The following is a 14,030-nucleotide window of genomic DNA, read 5'->3' as shown; positions in this document are numbered from 1 at the left end:
CTCTGCTGGTACAGACATCACTCCCAGGGACTTAGCTTACCCCTTCAGACCTTCTTTGGTGAGTTCATTTGTGATATAGGTAAACAGTTTCTGTCTCAGTCTGCCATGGTTTTGTTGGTTTGTGTTTGTTTTTGTTGGCAAGCACTCTTCTAGTTGAACAATACATAGTCTTTTTGTTTGCTTTTAGTTACTTTTCCGGTAGGGTCTGATTTTTGCTCATGTAGCAGGAATCACAGACTTGCACCACTACTCTGACGTATTGATCCAGATGGGTTGTTTTTGCCTGGATGGACTTCAAACTTCCATCCTCCTAATCTCCCACCTCCTGACTACTGGGATTATAGGTATCAACCACCATACCCCGACAGCGGTCTGCATTCTATATTGGGATTCTCTCAACCTTCTAAAATAGTCTTTTAAAATTTGATACATTGGGCTGGGAAGGTGGCTCAGTGGTAGAGTGCTTGCCTTGCATGCCTGAGGCCCTAGGTTCGATTCCTCAGCACCACATAAGCAAAAAGAAAAAAGCCGGAAGTGGTGCTGTGGCTCAAGTGGTAGAGCGCTAGCCTTGAGCTGAAGAGTTGAGGGACAGCGCCCAGGCCCAGAGTTCAGGCCCCATGACCGGACCCAAAAACAAAAAACAAAAAAATAAAATAAAATAAAATTTGATACATTAAGATTCCCTCACGGGCCACTAGTGGCTCACACTTGTAATCCTAGCTACTCTGGAGGCTGAGATCCAAGGATTGAGGTTCAAAGCCAGCTCAGGCAGGAAAGTTTGTGAGACTCTTTTCTCCAGTTAACCACCAGAAAACCAGAAGTGGAGCTGTAGCTCAAGTAGTAGAGTGCTAGCATTGAGTGAAAAAGCCAGGACTGGTGCACATACACCTATACACTTACCCTCTTAGGCTAACTTAACTAACATCAGCCTGACAGTGGAATGGGGGCAGGAGCTTACAGAAGGGACAAGGTCATGTGTGTAATGTCTTTGAAAATGGAAAACTGATAAGAACTGACAACTACTTAATATAAAACATACGATAATTCCCACTAAGAGAATTTATGACCTAGGGCACGATAAATCTTGTGACCACTAAATGGAGTCTGTAGGCTGAAAGAGAATGGTAAACTAAGGACAAAATGATGAGAAAATAAGGACAGGATTTGGAGGTACTAAAAAATTTAATGGAAACAGAAAGGAGACCCACCCATTAGAAATCCATCCAGTTCTCTCTAACTCAAGGCCATGGTCTAAAACAAAGAGGGCAGCACACAGCCTAGAGGGCAGACATGAGATAAGCTCACTTCTTGTGAGCTTACTTCCTGTGACCGTGACTATGCTATGCCTTAGGGCTTCCTTGGGGCCTGGGTGTGGTACTTGAGCTCTCTTTGCTCAGGGCTAGTGCTCTAACCACTTGGAGCCACAGTGCTATTTTCAGTTTTCTGTAGGTTAATAGGAGATACCATCCTGCCCAGGCTGGCTTTGAACTGTAATCCTCAGATCTCAGCCTACTGAGTAGCTAGGATTACAGATGAAAGCCATCAGCACCCGGCTCACTCACACACACACACACACACACACACACACACATGTATATACATATATACACACATATACATATATATGAATATGTATATGATATGTATGTTATATATGTAAGGTCTGTTCTGGTCCATGGCCTTGGCCTCTCTGCCTCCTGCATAAGTCTCCACCCCGTCACCTAGGTAACTGGCACACTTGGAAGTAGTCACTTCTTTCTTCTTGGAGGTCACGTCCTAAGCCGCCCCCAGTCAAACCTTAAGGACCAGGAAGGTCCCAGGCCCTGAGGTCACATTGCATCTAGTGTAGTCACACTTTTCCTCACCTGGCCACACCTTCTCCCTGCCCCTTCCCTACGTAAACCCAGGTGGGACATCGGCTGGTCAGTCTTGGGCTGAGTTCCTCCACCATGCATGGCAGGACAGGCAGCAGTTCCGTAATAAAATAAACTTCTCTTCCTGAGTCCTGAATACCATGTGGTGTGCTCTTCATTGGGTACCTAGTTAAACCTACCTATTTAATTTACCTTAATATATTTGATGCAGGTTCTCACTCTACCATTTAATGCCACTTGCTTCCTTTCTTTGTCTTATTTATTCATTTATGTACTTGTTTATTTGGTGCAAGTCCTGGAGCTTGAACTCAGGGCCTGGGCACTGCCCCTGAGCTTTTTTCCCCCAAGGCTGGTGCTCTACCACTTGAATTACAGATCCACTCTCTACTTCTGACTTTTTTTCTGGGTAATTGGATAGAAGAGATTCACAGACTTTCTTGCCTAGGCTGGCTTTGAACTAGTCATCAGATCTCAACCTCTTGAGTAGCCAGAATTACAGGCATGAGCCTTCACACTCAGCTCAGTTCCAGCTTTTTGCTGGCCAATTGGAGAGAAGGAGTCTTGCCAACATTTCTTCTCAGGCTGGTTTTGAACTCTGACCTTCAAAACTCGACCTCCAGAGCAGTTAGGATTATAGGTCTGAGGGCACAAGTATCAATATTCTTACCAGTAAAGATAGTGTGTTCAAGATGTTCCTGTGTTCTTTGGGTACAAAATCTAAGATTAGGATGTTGCTCTAGGTGTAGCAAAAGAACCACTGAGCCTGGTGGGCTAACTCAGGAGGTGGAGATCTGAAGATCATGTATATAGTGCAAAGCTAGCTCAGTCAGCAAAGTCCGTGTCACTCTTATCTCCAATTAACCATTCAAAAACCGGAAGTGGTGCTGTGGCTCACGTGGGTAGAGTCCTAGCTAGTCTTGAGCACAAAGAGGCTCAGGAACAGCGCTCAGGCCCTGAGTTCAAGTCCCATAACCAACAACAACAATGAAAGAACCACTAAGGGGAGGATGCTATCAAGGAATGGCTTAGTAGTAAAGTGAACATATACCTAGAGACATAAGCTAGTTTGAGTCCAAGTTACTGGAGCTTGGAGTTATTAGCTAATAGGGTGGGCTTACTGGATGGTGCAAAATTACAACTCTCCCCTGTGTCCCTCCTGGTTTAGTGCCCCCTAGTGGCAGTCCATATGCATGACTTTGATATAGGGTATGGGCTCTGTAAGGAGAGTATTAAGTCATTTTCTGAATCATTGGCCCATGGCATGGGACATCAGGGTTTGCTGTTGTTGTTTTGTAGCTTGGACATTTCCTTGTTCCTGCTCACTTCTTAGCAGCCTCCGTCAGTGTAAGGCAGAATGGCTTTACTGCCCTCCAAGTCCCCTGTGCTTCCCTGAGTCCAAGCCCTTTCAACTCACTGATTTGTTTGCTATCTCTCTAGTTTTGCTTTTTCTGGAATTCCATGTAAATGGAGTCAAATAGTATGCAGCTATTTTCACAGTGTTTTATTTCACTCAGCAATGTGTTTTGGACTCATCCATTTCATTTCCTGTCTTTATAGCTCTTTCCTCTTTTCCACTGAGTAGTATTCCACTGTGTAGATATACCACACTTTATCCACTCACCTACTGAAGGACATTCCAGTTTTTGTTAGTTATGAAGGAAACTGCTGTGAATATTCATTGCTGCTTTTTGTGTAGCCATGTTTTCAAAACTGTTAGGTAAATACCAAATCCAGGAGCACTGATGGATTTAATGGTGTATGCTTAGCTGCATACGGAAGTGCCAGCTTGTCTGTCTATTACAGTGTGTACCATTTTGCATTCTCAGCAGCAGTGAGTGAATGAGGCTTCCTGTGGCGTAACATCCTGCTGGCATTAGGTTCAGTCAAGTCAGTGTTCTGGATTTCAGCCATTCTAATAAGTAGATGTGTAATAAGTAACCTCTCTCTCCTATCTGTCTCTCTGCTTCCGTCTCTGTCTCTGTCTCGGTCTTGGTCTCTTTCTGTGTGTTCCAGTACTGGGACTTGAACACTCAGGGACTGAGTGCTGGCCCTTAGCTCTTTTTGCTCATCTACCACTCTGCCACTTTACCATAGTTCCATTTCTGGCTTTTTGCTGGTTAATTAGAGATAAGAGTGTTATGGACTTTCCTGCCTGGCCTGGCTTCGAACTGTGTATTATCCTCAGATCCTCAGAGATACACACTCTAGGAGCCAAGAACTTGGTGGGGAAGAGCAGAGCAAGCTGGCTGCATTGATGGGTGTTCCAAAGATGCGTGGTTATGACCTGCAGAACTGGCAGGGGTGGGCGGGGAAGGGTTGTTTAAGAAGTCACCTGTGAGGTGGGGCAGACAGAGTGAGGGCAGGCCAAATTGACAAGTGGGGAGAGGAGGGGCAGGGGCAGGTGCTTGTGTGGCTGAAAAGAGAGAACAGAAGCAGGATCCTGAGCTGGGGGAAGACTTGTGCAGTGACATGATGTGAGGTACGGGGACCCTCTGCCTGCTGGCACAGGAGAGAAAAAGGCACTAAGCCATGCCAAAATATGGGTGAAGACAGGTGGGTGTCCTTTCTGTCGAAGGCACGGGTGGTGCAAAGGCCCTGGGGAACACACCAGGATGTGAGGTGACTGGAGTTGTGGCTAACCAGGAAGCTTAACCAAAGAAGAGGAGGAGGGAGGCAATGTTGTCCAGAGCCCTAGCATTGCCTTACAAGGCACCCTGCAGCGCCGCGGCCTTGCGTGGCGACTGCATGCTCGGTGCCGGCCGCTGGAGGCCCGCGGGGGCGCGCGGAGGGGGCGGGGCCGCTGGGGTGCGGGCGGGGGGCTCCGCGCAGCAGCCACTGAGCGAGGCGACGCCGACGTTGCAGCATCCGCTACAGGTCCGCACCTGCCGCTCCGGGCGAGGGGCGCGGGGGAGAGGGCGGGGGGGGGTGCAGGGTCCAGGCCAGCGATAACCTCCGCTCCACACACCCCTGCGCACACCTGTGACGCCTCGCGTCCCCCCTGCCCGCCCCCGCGTGCGCGCTGCCCACGCAGCTCGGGACTCGAGCGGCCCAGGCTGCGGAGTCCGCTCCCCCCTCCCACTCGGAGGCGCCAGGGGCCGGGCTGCGGCTGGGCGGCCGCGTGGGTGGCCGTGGTCGTGACAGGTGGCTGTCAGCAGATTCGCTGGTGCATTCAGGAGGGCTGCTGGCCGGGGTGGCTGGGCCTGTGGGCGCTGTGCCACGGTGGCAGGTCTGGTGGGGGAGGGGTGTGGGTTCTATGCATGAGGTGGGCCCGGAGGGGACTGGGGCGGGGGGCGGCGTGCACGTTGCCTTCTGGAAAGCCCAGAAAGCCACTCCTCCAGCTGGCTGAGATGGGTGGAGGCGGAGGGGAGTGTCCAGTGTTGATGGTCGTCGTGGGGGTGCTGGAGGGGGAACATGGGCAGTCGGTGGGTATTCCATGGCCTGCTTCACTAGGAGGCGTCCACCTGAGACTATGGCTCTGGGCCATGGAGGAGCAGAGATGTGCACCTGAGTTGGGGAGGAGGTGCCACCCAGGCGCTTGGTCCTGAGTGTGTGGGGGGTACTCTGATGCGAAGGTGGCTGTGGCTGAGGCACTGCATGGTCTGCGGTAGGGGGGTGGGCATCATGCTTCGCATGGGCCTCCCTCCACCTCCCCACCCCCTCCAGACATGCTGTTGCTCAAGAAACAGACGGAGGACATCAGCAGTGTCTATGAGATCCGGGAGAAGCTCGGCTCGTGAGTATGCACCTGCGTGAGCATGTGTGGATGAGGGAGTGTGTGCATGTACCGGGTGGGTGAAGGGGGTGTATGTGGGGGGGGGGGCTTTCCCACCTTGGCTCCCTCCCTCTCTGACCGGCACCTTTCCCTTCCCGCCTCCCGCCTGTGGCTGTGCGGCAGGGGCGCCTTCTCGGAGGTAGTGTTGGCCCAGCAGAAGGGCTCTGCCCACCTCGTGGCCCTCAAGTGCATCCCCAAGAAGGCTCTGCGGGGCAAGGAGGCTCTGGTGGAGAATGAGATTGCCGTGCTCCGAAGGTATGTGTCCGGCCTGGCTCCCGCACAGCTGCATTCTCTTGACACGGGAGCGGGGACAACTTAGACCCACCTGCAGGGCGCCAGGGGCTGGTGTCTTGTCCCCTGAAAGCCCTCAGGTCTCCTCTGGCAAAATATGAACCCTGTGTCTAAGAGAGGCCTGGGCTAGGGGCCAGTGGTCTCTGTTCCATGCAGGCTGCAGGGATAGATAGTAGGCAATGGGGGGCGCAAGTAGCAGCAAGAGAAGAGGGAGGAGCCCTTCTAGATCCTTCTATGTGCCCAGAGGGGCGTTTGGTGGGCCCAGGCCCATGGTTGCACACCAGAGATTTTTTTCTTTGTGTGTGTGTGTGTGTGTGTGTGTATTATATATCTGTCCGGGGGCTTGAACTCAGGGCTTATACGTTGTCTCTGAGCTCTTTTTTGTTCAAGGCATATGTTCTGCCGCTGGAGCCACAGCTCTACTTCCAACTTTTTGCCTATTAATCTGAGAATAAAGAGTCTCATGGACTTTCTTGCCCTGGACAGCTTTGAATGGCGATCTTCAGATCTCAGCCTCCTGAGTCGCTAGGAGGACAGGCAGGAGCCAGTGGCGCCCGGCAACAGGGGCTTTTTCTTGCAGGGTCAGCCATCCCAACATTGTGGCTTTGGAGGATGTCCACGAGAGCCCTTCCCACCTCTACCTGGCCATGGAGCTGTGAGCGGGGCTGGTGTGGGGGCTGGAGTGGAGGCTGAAGCGTGGGCTGAGGGGCCTGAGTCAGCTAAGCTCCTGACCCCCTCAGGGTGACGGGGGGTGAGCTGTTTGACCGCATCATGGAGCGGGGTTCGTACACTGAGAAAGATGCCAGTCACCTGGTGGGTCAGGTCCTCGGCGCTGTCTCCTACCTGCACAGCCTGGGCATTGTGCACCGGGACCTCAAGGTGACTGGCCAGGGGGCCTCTGCCTCCCTCCCATCCATCCATCCGGCCCTGGGTGGGTTTCCCAGGAGCATGACTTTCCCTTGCCACTGAGGAGCTGCACAGGTGGGGGTGCTGAGGCTTCCCCGTCCCGCTGCCGGGGTCATGTCAGTACTGACCTGGCCTTTTGGTTGGCCTCACTTATCACAGCCTGAAAACCTCCTGTACGCTACACCTTTCGAGGACTCCAAAATCATGGTGTCTGACTTTGGCCTCTCCAAAATCCAGGCTGGCAACATGCTAGGCACCGCCTGTGGGACTCCAGGTTATGTGGGTAAGAGCGGGAGGGCGCGATGAGGCTCCTGGCCGGGAGAGGGGGGGTGCTGGAGCCCAGGGCTGGGTGGCTGCGGCATATAGTAAGTGGGTCTATTCTTGGTGCACTGCCAAGTGTGGCTCACATTGTATGTGTCTGGCTCTCCCAGCCCCAGAGCTCCTGGAGCAGAAGCCCTATGGGAAGGCTGTGGATGTGTGGGCCCTGGGAGTCATCTCCTATATCTTGTGAGTGACTACTGGGAAGACTGGACTCATGCCTGCCTGCCTGCTGGGTTGGGGAGGGATGGACAGCAGGGTGATTCATCTATGGGCGCCAGGCTGTGTGGGTACCCCCCCTTCTACGATGAGAGCGACCCCGAACTCTTCAGCCAGATCCTGAGAGCCAGCTATGAGTTTGACTCTCCCTTTTGGGATGACATCTCAGAATCAGGTGAGCGGGAGGCGTCTGGATACTGGAGTAGGACTAGGGGGCTGTGGGGGCGGGGTGCACAGGCTCACTCTGTTCTCCGCTCCAGCCAAAGACTTCATCCGGCACCTTCTGGAGCGAGACCCCCAGAAGAGGTTTACCTGCCAACAGGCCTTACAGCATCTCTGGTGAGTGCCAACCTTAGCATGATACCCCACACCACAGAGACAGGCGCTTCTGACCCTCCCCCTCCCCCAGGATCTCTGGGGATGCAGCCTTGGACAAGAACATCCTGGGCTCAGTCAGTGAACAGATTCAGAAGAACTTTGCCCGTACCCACTGGAAGGTGAGCGTGGGTAGGGGCCTGGCATCCGGTGCCCATGACCAGTGAGGGCCTCCAGCGTCTGGGCTGGGGCCTGACTGTGGCCTGGTTTTCCCTCTTCCTCCAGCGAGCCTTCAATGCCACCTCCTTCCTGCGCCACATCCGGAAGCTGGGGCAGAGCCCAGAGGGCGAGGACCCCTCCAGGCAGGTTCTTACTCGACACAGCCACCCGGGCCTGTGGACCAGCTAGGTGCGTGTGGCCACCCAGCACCCCTTGGGAGCTGGCTCCCTTGTGAACTTGGAGGGTGTTAGCGTGGCATGTGGCCAAGATCTACTAAGCAGGGTACCACTCCCTTGCCTGCCCCCTTCCCACGCCCTCCCCTTCCCACCAGAGCAGAGGGCTGAAGGCAGACAGCGTGAGTGGAGATGCCGGGCTTTCAGGAGAAGCAACAGGTCAGAAGGTAGCTGCTGTGGCTACTAGAACACAGGAGCCAAGAAACCCAAGGCTTCCTTTCCCCCACCCCCACCCCCACCCCGCCCAAGGGGGGTGGGGCAGGGTAGCACAAGGAGGCCAGCCTGCCCCTGACTGCCTCCCTCCCTCTTTTGCCTCCTCTCTGCCCAGGCAGATGCCGCTGCTGAGTGGAGTGACCCCGGATTTCCTTCCCTTGGGCCCTTTCAGTCCTGTTTCCCCGTCCCTCAGACCCTGGGCTAATTCTGCTGGAGAGTGAGACTTGTGGGCGTGGTGCATGGCGCTGAGCCAGGGGAGGCCCTGCCCTCGCCCAGGGATGGGGCCCTCCCCTCCCCCGTGGCTGCCATTCCCTCTTGAAGCTGAGGAGAGCTCCAGGGCTGTCCTTCCTGCACGCACGCATGCACGCACAAGTGCATGCCGAATGCACGCACGCACGCACACACACACACTGCACGGCTGTTCTGTGCTTTGCTGACTGTGGGTGGTCCTGCTTGTGTTGTGGCCCTCTACCTCCCTGGACCCACTTTTCCCCAAATCAATAAAGACAGACAGAGCAACATGCTGGTGCTGAGCTGGAGTGGGATGGTAATGGGGTTGACATCTCCTCAGGAAAGGAAATAGATGCGCACCTATTGCCTAGGGTCCAGCTACAACCTGGCCTTGCTCCCTTGATGGTGGCAGACATGCTCCTGATTATTCAAGAATTTCCTGTTCTTGCTGCAAAAGGCCTCCAGTAATCAGCTCTGTCACCGCAAAGGTCTGACTATGTGCAGTCCAGGATCTGGGAGAAAATGGAGGCAACAGGCTCACAGGCTGCCATTAGGAGGTGATGGAGAGACACACATCTTGCCCCCCCTCCAGCTCCCTAGGCAGATGTTCTGGGCTAGGAAAGGATCAAGGGTGTGGGAAGGGTGATCAGAGCTCAAGGCTGTCTCCCACCCCTCTTTCCCTCCCTCTTCCAGTGTGTACCCATCACATGAAAGCTTAGGTTGCCGTGAAGTTAGAGGTTGCGAAGTCCTTGGCCAGCAGAGGGCGCCAGAGGGCCTCTACTCTTGTCTGTGTTGGAGCTGTGCATGAGCGAGCTCCAGGCTCAGGCAGAAGGTTGCTGACAGCTGAGACTCGTCCCCCCGCCCCCCCCCCCCCCTCCCCCCGCCAACCTCCACCCTAGGACAGTGATAGGAAGATTGTAGCTTCTGTGTGTCCTCTGTCAGAGTGACCCCAGCCACTCCTAACCACATTCTGAGTGGGCTATTGTTCTAAAACCCTGCCATGGAGGACTGAAGATTTAGAGGCCAATCAAGACTCCTGGAGCCACTTCTTGGTCCCAGCCAGAGTTCCAGGGGAGCAGGGCACCCCTTCTCTCTCCTCTCTGAGTCCCATGAACCTCCCTATTCCCCAGGGTGAGAGCTTTAGGACCCACAATCTGGTTGGAATGTATTTGGGAGAAATTTCTTTCCTTGTTGAAATCTGAGACCCACAGGGGGTTCAGGGCCTTCCAGCAAGGGGAAGCAGCAATATCACCTGTCTTCCAGATGTTTGCTACGTAGGGACAGGCAGCTCCTCTTTCCTCAGCTGTGGCAGGGTCTGGGGTGGATGGGCAGCTTTCTCCTCTGTCTTTATGGCCACTCCCATGCCATCCTATGCCTCAGACATAGCCCAGTCCTGCTGTATCTTCCCACAGTCCTGCTTACACCCTCACCAGGCCAATGTGAGAAGGGAGCCTCAGCTGTCCAGGACCATAAGCAGGTCTCGGCAACTTGGCTTCTTCACTTTCAACAAACTTATCCTGCCATGCTTTCCTCAGCTTTCACTTGAGACCTCATCACCTTTTCAATATCCTTGCCAGCACCTTCTGGCTGGCTCTGATTCTCATTTTTCACTAATCCACGCAGGATACCTACTTGTTCATGTGTGTGCACAGTATTAGTTGGGTTGTACCGACTGCTGGAATGTACTAGGCCTATCAGATGAGATACTCACCCTCTAGGGTGAGGCCTTATTACTGGAGCCGTAAGCATACACACCAGAGCCAGCCTTTCAGAAAGAAAATATAGAGAGAGACAGAGACAGAGAGAGACAGAGACAGAGAATGAGAGAAGGGGGTGGGGGGGGAGAGAATGTGCACAGTTGCCAGGGACTGGTGGCTCATGCTTGTAATCCTAACTACTCAGGAGGCTGAGATCTGAGGATTGTGTTCAAAACCAGCCCTGGTGGGAAAGTCCTTAAGACTCTGATCTCTAATTAGCTACTAAAAGAAAGGGCTGAAAGTGGAACTGTGGCTCAACTGGTAGAACATCAGCTCAGGAACAGTGCCTAGGCCCCTGAGTGCAAGCCCTAGGACAAGCGCATGTGTGCACACGTGCACACACACACACGTGCACACACACACACACACACACACACAGACCCAGACACACACACAGACACACACACACAGACACACACACACACACAGACACACACACACAGACACACACACACACACAGACACACACACACAGACACACACAATTAGCAGCATTCGGTCAAAGACTCAGGTCTTCCCAGCTAGGAATGGGGCCAGATTGCTTCTGCTAAATTGGTTCCCAGCCCTGTCCTTACACAGGGTGCAATTTGACCTCCTGTCAGCAGGGGGCTCCATGGTCACATTGTTAGCCATCATTTCCCCAGTAGTTTCTTTACCATCTGGGGACAGCTGCTCAAACCCATTGCTGCCCTAGAGAAGTCAGCACTCCAAAGAGAGGTCCCGACCATCTGGGGATGTGGTGAGAGAAGGGAGCATCCTCCAAATCAGGCAGAGGCAAACATTCTTCTTCATTCCTCCTGGACTTTCCCATCTGAGGAGGGCAATTTGTGAGAGGAAAGCTTTAGGTCACCTAGGTAGAGGGACCTGCTGTCCCTCAGGAAAGAGAAAGTGCTGCTTTAGTAAAAGGCAAAGAGTAGGTTTGGGTGGGGAGATGGAGTGGAAACTGGGGTAGGGTGCTAGGATGGTGTTTGAGGTTCAGACATGAACAGGCTAGCTCCTGAAGGGATGGGCCATACCAAAACTTGTCAGGGTAAGGAGTTGGGACCTTAGAATGGGAATACTGGGGAACTATTGAAAGGGTTTTAGCCACACAGGATTCTTGTCCAGTTTAGGGGCAGCAAGTGGGCTTGAGCTGGATGTAACTCAGTATTAGTTTATTTTTTAATTAACTTTTTGTTTATGTGTTACTGAGAAATTGAACCCAGGGCCTCATGCATGCTAGGCAAGCACTCTGCCACTAAGCCATATTCCCAGCCCCACTTCTGGCCTTTCTTTTCAGTAGTTGAGTGGAGATAGAGTCTTACAGACTTTCTTGCCCAGGTTGTCTTTGAACCACTATCTTCAGATCTCAACCTCCTGACTAGCTAGATTACAGGCCTGAACCACAGGTATTCAGCCCATTAATCATTTTTATTGCTCTTCATTTCTCATGATGAACTGAAGTTGTTATCTGTTCGCATTTTCTTTCAGACAGAAGGTTTTCTTTTCTTTTCGACAGTACTGTTGATTGAAGACCTGGGTCTTTATGCTTGGTGTGTAGACACTGCATTATCACTTAAGCCTGTCTCTCATCTTTCCTTGTGCATTCCTTAGGAGGAGTGCTAGTAATGAATTCTTTCACTGCTTATTTATCGAGGAGATATATATACATACATACATACATACACATATTGGATTTTTCCTGCTGGTTGTGGGGCTCAGACTCAGGGCCTGAGTACTGTCCCTGAGCCTCTTTGTAGTCAAGGCTGGCATTCTACCAGTTGAGCCACAGTGCCACTTCCAGTTTTTTTCTGAGTAGTTTACTGGAGATAAAAATCTCATGGACTTTACTGCCCAGGCTGGCTTTGAACCGTGATTCTCAGATTTCAGCCTCCTGAATAGCTAGGACCACAGGCACGAGCCACCAGTTCCCAGCTGGGACTGATTTTTTTTATCTTCAATTTTTTTTTTTTTTGAGATAAGGTCTCACTAACTTTGCCTGTGATCCTTTTACCCCCACCTCCTGGTTGCTAGGATTATAGATGTGTCCCATTATATCCATCTAACCCTCAGTAGTTGAAGAGTAACTTAGCTAACATACAGAATTTTTGGTTGATAATATTATCTTCCTTTCAACACTTCAAATACATCATCCCATTGCCTTCTGGCCTCTATTTCTTTGTTTTGTGGGCTAGGGATTAAACCTAGGACCTTGTACTTGCTAGGTAAGCACTCTACCACTTGAGCTAATTCCCTCAGCCTCTTTTGTTTGTATTATTGTGTTTTTGAGATAGAATCTCCCTAATTTTGTCCAGGCTAGCCACAGTTTTACAGTCCTTCTGCCTCTGCCTGAGTAGATGGGATTATATGTGTGAACCACCACCCTTGGTTGGCCTTTATTATGTTTGATAAGAAGTCAGATATTAATTTAATAGGTTCTTTTCTACATGTGTCATTTTTTTCTCTTGCTGCTTTCAAAATTGTCTATATTTGGGTCTAAACAGTTGGGCTATGAAGTGTCCCTGAGTGTCTGTCTTTGTGTTTACTGTGCTTGAGATAAAGTTTGGTTGTGTCCCTTCCTACAAAGGCAGATATAATAGAAGGTGGATCTCCAGGATGGTGGTTTGGGGAGGTAATAGAGCCTTTAAGGAGTGAGGCCTTGTGGGAAGTTCTTAGATCATTGAGGATGAGATCTTGGAAGTTACTTCAGTGTGAGCCTTGAGTTGTGTGCAAGAGTTGCTCTAAAAGAAAGAAGGCTGGCACTTTTCTCTTGTCCTGCTTTGAAATGTAATCACGTATTTGCTCTTGAATGCATTTTTGTGATCGCTGTCTGGACCACAAGGTGTTGCTGCCAAAGCATAGCCCTTTGGACTTTAAGTTTCCAACACTGTAAGTGAAACTAACCTTTTCTTCTCATAAGTAGCCCGTGTGAGGTATGTCATTATAGTTACCAAAAGTTGATTGATACAGTTTTGCTCTTATTTGGGGTTTACCAAACTTTTGCATCTGATTAGTTTTTCAGCATATTGTGAAACTGTTTAGTCATTATTTTTTCAAATATTTATCCTGCTTGTTTCTCTTTCTTCTTCTTCAGAGCCTCCATTCCATTGGTTTTGGTATACATCTTGTTCTTGTTGCTGCTGTACTGGTACTGGTACTTGAATTTAGAGAGTAGGCCCAGTCCCTCATTTGTATTTTTGTGCTCAAGGCTAGGGTTTTACCACTTGAGCCACAGCATAACTTCCAACTTTTTGCTGGTTAATTGAAGATAAAGTTCTCATGGATTTTCCTGTCTGGGCTGGCTTTGAACTTTGGTCCTCAGATCTTAGCCTCCTGAGTACCTAGGATTACAGGTATCAGCCACCTGCGCACGGCCCTGGTTTTGGTATGTTTAATACTACTGTTACTAGGCTTCTGAGGTTCTGTCATTTTTCCTCATTTTAGTCTCTTTTCTTCACATTGGATCTTTTATATTAATCTATTTTCAAGTTCACAAATACTTTCTTCTTATATCTCAAAGTTGCGCTTGGACAAATTTTCATTTCTATTATTATACTCTTTAATCCTAAGGCTTCCATTTTGATAACTCCCCCCTCCCCCAATTTTTGTATCCTTACTGAGAGTACTTAATGATTTTTTGTCATCCTTTCCTTCAACTATTTAAATATGATTTCTTTGCTATTTTGTACATATTTATAATATG

The 14,030-nt window shown here is 50.9% G+C and overlaps 1 protein-coding gene across 1 annotated transcript; it reads left to right on the top strand.

Moving 5' to 3' along the window:
* The first annotated feature begins 5,539 nt into the window (after window positions 1-5,539).
* Window positions 5,540-8,761, top strand: Pnck (pregnancy up-regulated nonubiquitous CaM kinase). The gene is made up of 11 exons (XM_042667572.1): window positions 5,540-5,607; window positions 5,770-5,901; window positions 6,518-6,592; window positions 6,678-6,816; window positions 7,003-7,126; window positions 7,275-7,350; window positions 7,443-7,555; window positions 7,641-7,719; window positions 7,790-7,877; window positions 7,981-8,103; window positions 8,480-8,761. The coding sequence occupies exons 1-10, from the start codon at window positions 5,540-5,542 to the stop codon at window positions 8,101-8,103; spliced, it is 1,017 nt and encodes a 338-aa protein (XP_042523506.1). The 3' UTR covers window positions 8,480-8,761.
* The last annotated feature ends 5,269 nt before the right edge of the window (window positions 8,762-14,030 follow it).

The sequence above is a fragment of the Dipodomys spectabilis genome, unplaced genomic scaffold, assembly GCF_019054845.1.
Source record: "Dipodomys spectabilis isolate Male_0828 unplaced genomic scaffold, ASM1905484v1 ptg000411l, whole genome shotgun sequence".
NCBI lineage: Eukaryota > Metazoa > Chordata > Mammalia > Rodentia > Heteromyidae > Dipodomys > Dipodomys spectabilis.
This window is presented reverse-complemented; position numbering and strand designations above follow the sequence as displayed.